This window comes from Vanellus vanellus (genome assembly GCF_965231255.1).
Source record: "Vanellus vanellus genome assembly, chromosome: 10".
Classification (NCBI taxonomy): Eukaryota; Metazoa; Chordata; class Aves; order Charadriiformes; family Charadriidae; genus Vanellus; species Vanellus vanellus.
The window spans coordinates 3,879,544-3,885,071 of NC_138915.1; the positions used below are offsets into that span (position 1 = coordinate 3,879,544).

The 5,528-nt window shown below is 50.4% G+C and overlaps 1 protein-coding gene across 1 annotated transcript; it reads right to left on the reverse strand.

Annotated features, from left to right (window-relative positions):
• Window positions 1-1,781: 1,781 nt before the first annotated feature.
• On the reverse strand, window positions 1,782-5,255 carry LOC309675928 (UDP-N-acetylglucosamine transferase subunit ALG13-like). The gene is made up of 4 exons (XM_082488356.1): window positions 5,133-5,255; window positions 4,600-4,762; window positions 4,232-4,370; window positions 1,782-1,933 (listed from the first exon to the last, which is right to left on the reverse strand). The coding sequence occupies exons 1-4, from the start codon at window positions 5,211-5,213 to the stop codon at window positions 1,822-1,824; spliced, it is 495 nt and encodes a 164-aa protein (XP_082344482.1). The 5' UTR covers window positions 5,214-5,255; the 3' UTR covers window positions 1,782-1,821.
• Window positions 5,256-5,528: the final 273 nt, after the last annotated feature.

The following is a 5,528-nucleotide window of genomic DNA, read 5'->3' on the forward strand; positions in this document are numbered from 1 at the left end:
CTTCCCCGGGCGGCGAGGGCTGAGGCGGCGAGGGCAGAAGCGGGAGACGGGCGCTCCGCGGTGGGCGCGGCGCGGCGCGGCGCGTGGCGGCGGGGCGCGCGGCTGCTGCTAATGAGGGGCCGCGGCCGAGGCGCCCACCGGCGCCGCCCGGCCCGCCCCGGCCCGCCATGGCCCGGCCCGACCACCGGCATCCCCCGGCCCGCCGGCGCCGGGCCCTGCCGAGCGCGGAGCGAGCCCCCGAGTCCCACTCGCCCCCGGCCCGGCGCATCTGGGCCCGATCCCCTTGGCCTGCCAGCTGTCCCAAAAGGCGGCCGCCCGCGGTAACCCCCCGGTGACGTGCCGCCCGCAGCAGCCATTTTAAGGTGCCCGCCAATACCCCACAGAGCGTTCCCGTTCTCCCGCTGCGGGGTTCCCCTGCGGCCCCCCCCGGCTCTCGGCGGTAAGGGCCTGCAGAGGCCGTCTCCTCCCGGACCTGCGTGGGGAAGAGAAGGGGGCCCTTGCTCAGCTAGCTCCATCCAGTTTCGTGGCTCGGTGAGCCCGTGGCAGCAGAGAATTTGTGGAACAATCAGCCCAAATGGTTATTCAGAATTTCCTGTGACATTCCTGTGCACTCTCAGGCTGCAGGTAAGCTGCCAGACGTAAACTTGGAATAACAACAGCTCTATGGGAATCATTAGGTGAAAAATCTTAGTTGCTTCTCATTAAGTTATTTGGGGATCGGCAGAAATTGCTCTCGCACAACTGTGCAGCGTGACTTATTCCATGTATAGCCCTTGTGTTTGATTTGAGTAGGAGAATGCCTCTATATGCACTTAACTTGCTAGTAAAAATTGCACTCGGACACCAGGTGCACCGATTCAGGAGTTTCTTTTTCTTGTTTTAAACAACAGCAACAAAAAAACCCAAACCACCAAACAAATAATGTAATTGCAGAGAGGGCAATTAGCACCAGCTATGCACTTAGACAGTTATAGAGTATCACAGACCAAATAGCCTGCATGATCATTTTTAAGTTTAAACCCCCTTTGTTTTTCAAAATATTTACTTAAACAAATTGATGGTAGCATCAACACAGCTGACAATTTCAATACTTCAAATGGGGTGCTCCGATCACATCAAATAGGAAGCACTTTACAGAAGTCCAAGCCAAGTAATGATGGGGTAACACCACGTAAATGGATGGATTGTATTGTCAACTCCATTCCTCTCCTATAGGCCATGTTTTACTTTTGGAGTAAATCCCCCAAAACCAGGCAAGTCGGTTGGTGGGCAGCTTGGCAGCAGGTTTGAAGCTCTTGACTTTTTCCACCCAGATTCACCACATGACCCTTTCCCTTTAGAGAGGCTTAAATTTCTCACTGCTTAAATTCTCTTTTCAGTGCTTCTGTAAATTCATTAAATGAGAGCTGAAGGCATCTGCTTATTTGCAGAACATACAGGAACATTGTCAAGGACAACTTCTTTCCACTAGTACTAGATAAAAATGGTCAAGAGACCACTATATGCTGTGCCTGTTAATAAGTACTTTACTTTGTCTTCCTCATTGGAATTGCCAACTCACTGCTGATTTTGTGATGTAAATACCTGTCTGTCCAAGAAACTAGACAGTTCATAGCCCACCCCCTCCTTGTTGGCACTGTGCTCTTTTAAAGCATAAAGCCAGATGGCTTTAAATTGGCACTAAATGGGAAACTATTTAATGTCAGTTAATATTAACACACATTTTCTTTGAAGGTTTGTCTCGGTGGACTTTTAAGTACGGAAGGCCTCACTAGGGGAGGAGAAAGACTTTATTCTGACATTTTTATTCCTCTGTATTGTTTATTGAAACCCAACAACTTTATCCAAGAACAAAGCAAACTTTTCTGGCTGTCCAGGAGGGAATGGTTTCAAAGTTGACAAGTCCATCGACTGCAGTGTCTCCACAAGAGTGCTGTAAAAACAGACCAGAACCAAAAATTAAAAAAAAAAAAAAAAGCCATCCCAAAGGAAAATTTTTTCTTCACACAGTCTTTTTTCTATTCATACATACATAATCCTTTAGCACTGAAAGAAAAATCAGGACGTGTATGGAAAGGAAGAAGAGACCCCACAAACCAGAGGGCCCCAACCTTCACTGGCTAATAGAGCACCGCTGAGAAGACACTTCCTACATCAGAGTTTTCACAGACAACTGCAGCTCTAACTTCTGAATCTTCTGGGGTTGCAATGTTGGGAGACTGAACAAGATCTGAGGATCTTCACCATAAACCGACCAGGAAATTCATCCTATCTGAACACATGGCATAGTTCTCAACACATAGTCAGAACAGCTAAATCAATCTGTTAGCTTGCTATTATCGGACTGCAAATGAGGCTCAAATGCTGGGAATTGTTCAAAACAAAAATAAATAAAAATTCCTTCCTGTCTCCAAAGCTGTCAGAAGCACTGAGCTAAATTTAAGAAACTTGCTTAATATAAACGAATGACAGGCCTAGTCTTTTCAGAACGCTCTTCTGAAACATACAAAATCCTATTTGCAGGGCAAAGGAACAAGATGTAGACTAAATAATGGGAGTTGCATTTCCTCTGCCTTCAATTTAGAGGTCATCTGTTATTTCCAGAGTGGGAATGATCACAAATAAAAACAGTAAGATATAGTCAAAGCAAGAGAGGAAATAAAACTAACAGAAGCCAAGATGAACACAAACAAAAGGAACTGTTTTTTTTTGCTGTCGGTGGTTTTTTTGGGGAGGTTGGTTGTTTGCTGGGGTTTTTTTGGTGGATTTTTGTTTGTTTTTTTTTCTTGAAGTGACAGGCAGTAGATCTGTGAAACTCGTCAGAGAACACAGTGGATTAGAAGGTTTGGTTAAAAGGGCAGCCTGAATAAGTACTTGGACGATAGAGGTCTTGAAAGTTACTAAGTAGACAGCATCTGATTTAGGAATCCCCCCTGAATCAAAGTATTTAAGCGCATGGGAAGGAAAATAGTACAAGGGAGTACCATATGTCATATGATAGGCTGCATCAAAAGCAGTGTGGCCAGCCGGTCAAGGGAGGTGATTCTGCCCCTCCTCTCATGAGAGCCCACCTGCAGTGCTGCATCCAGCTCTGGGGTCCCAAACACAAAAAGGACATGGACCTGTTGGAGCAAGTCTAGAGGAGGGCCACAAAGATGATCAGAGGGCTGGAGCACCCCTCCTATGAGGACAGGCTGAGAGAGTTGGGGTTGTTCAGCCTGGAGAAGGGAAGGCTCCAGGGAGACCTTACAGCGGCCTTCCAGTATCTGAAGCGGGCAGACAAGAAAGCTGGAGAGGGACTTTTTACAAGGGCATGTAGGGATAGTACGAGGGGTAATGGTTTTATACTGAAAAAGAGTCGATTTAGATTAGGTATTAGAAAGAAATTCTTTACTGTGAGGATGGTGAACACTGGAACAGGTTGCCCAGAGAAGCTGTGGCTGCCCCATCCCTGGAGGTGTTCAAGGCCAGGTTGGACGGGGCTCAGAGCAACCTGGTCTGGTGGGAGATGTCCCTGCCCATGGCAGGGGGTTGGAACTCAATGATCTTTAAGGTCCCTTCCAACCTAAACCATTCTATAAGTCTATCTCTACTTTTGGCTGGGCATCTGCATATGGCCACTGCAAACAGAATATTGAGCTACGTGGACTCCTGATCTGTATCAGTAAGGCCATTCTTATGTTTTGTTCTAAATACTCCAGATACTTTCAATTTTATTATGTCACTACATCTGTAGTCAACTTTAGTACCCTTTACAAGGAAAATCTGTATCGCAAAATGATGGAGTCCTAAGTCTGCAGGGAGCAATGTATTCCTTATGGCTCATGTTTACAAACTAATGGTCTGGGTTGTATTATTTCTAGACTTCAAAAAAGAATCCAACAACTAGTGAGAAAGAGAAAAGCTCTTAGGTGCCTCTAGGATGCTACCTGACTGTTTCAAATTCAACCACTTTTATTTGGTTGAAGTTGTTCTTCTTTCAATTGGAGTACATGTGCCCTCAAAAACAAAAAAAGGATTTAAAAGGAGTCATGGTCAAAAAGTTTGATAAGTTTGGCAAATTGGCACCTAATGTTAATCTATCCACTATGGAAAATATACCTTGCAAACCAATGGTTGTTACTGAGAAGGATGTAAATTTCCTTGTTAGATTCTCAATACTGTAATAACACACTGAACGATGATGCTGAACACTGCTTGATCAATCCAGACAGCCGCAGCAGCTCCATACCTGCAATTACAGTAGAGGACGTGCCCATCTCTGTGGAGCTGTTTTGCCAGTTCAAGCTGATGGTTGTTCATCAGCTTTTCATTTATTACTACGACTAGTGGTTTTCCTTTTTCTAGAGTCTCCAGACAGCTACCTGCACCTACAGGAGAAACAGGAAAACACGATGAGTTTTTTGCCCTGACTGATAAATACTTGCTCTGGGAACACAGGAGACTCCCGAAGGTGAACATTGAACCACCCAGCTCTTAGCTGGGGGCCTGAACATTCACTTCCAGCCCAGTCTCGAGCCATAGAGAGACAGACTTCACCCAGCCGATTTCCACTCCTGCCCCCAGGAGAACAGGCCGGGCAATCAAACGGGGCTCTACCTGCGTGGCTGATGACCAGGTCCGCCCTCCGCAGGTCCTCGGCCAGCGAGTCCTTGAAGCGGAAGACTTCCACCGCCACGGCCGGGCTGCTGCGCGCCGCCGGCTTTAGCTCGCCCCGCCCGACCTGCAGCACCAGCTTCTGGTAGCCGCGGCTCTCCAGCACCTGCGGCGGCGGGAAGGAAAGCGGGACGGGTCGGGGAATGTGAGGGGTGTGCGCGGACCCGGGTCTTACACCAGACCGCCGGGCCCTGCTCCCAGTTACACTGACCCGGGGCCCGCTGCCGCCCCCCCCCCCTTCTCTTCCTCCTTGTGCTCCACCGCCACTTCACAACAGCCCCGCGCCACTCCACAACCGCCCACATTCCCCCCCCCCCCGCTTCCCTCTCCCTCAGGCACCCCCCGCCAGTCACTGGCGGGACGGGGAGGGCGGGACAGCTCCCAGCGCGCAGGCGCCCGGTTGAGGCCCTAAGGAGAGGCCGGGAAGGACAGGGGCGGGCCGGCTGCTCGCGGAGCCGGTCTCTCCGCCGCCTTACCCGCAGGGCCGCCGGGGAGCAGACGGTGGCGATCAGGTCGTCGAAACTGGTGGTGCCCACAGTGACGAACACGGACTTCATGGCCGGCGACCGGCCGCTCGGAGCTCATCTGCGGGCGGGGAGCCGCCAGGGGGCGCCGCGCACTGGCCGCGCGCGCCGCAGCGCTACCCAAAATGGCTGCCGGGAGGCACGCCCCTTTTTCCTCACGGAGCCCGAGAGCTCCTTTAGGCCCGCTGCCTCCGCTCGGGCGAGCGAGGGGATAGGGCGGTTCTTGGTGCTATGGGGCAGCTGGGCCTGTCGTAGGGGTGTGGGATTCCCTCCGCGGTCCCGGATCCGCGGGGCGGCGGCAATCAGCCCACAAGTGTCTCAATTCTTGAGACTTTCAGGGAGGTAACC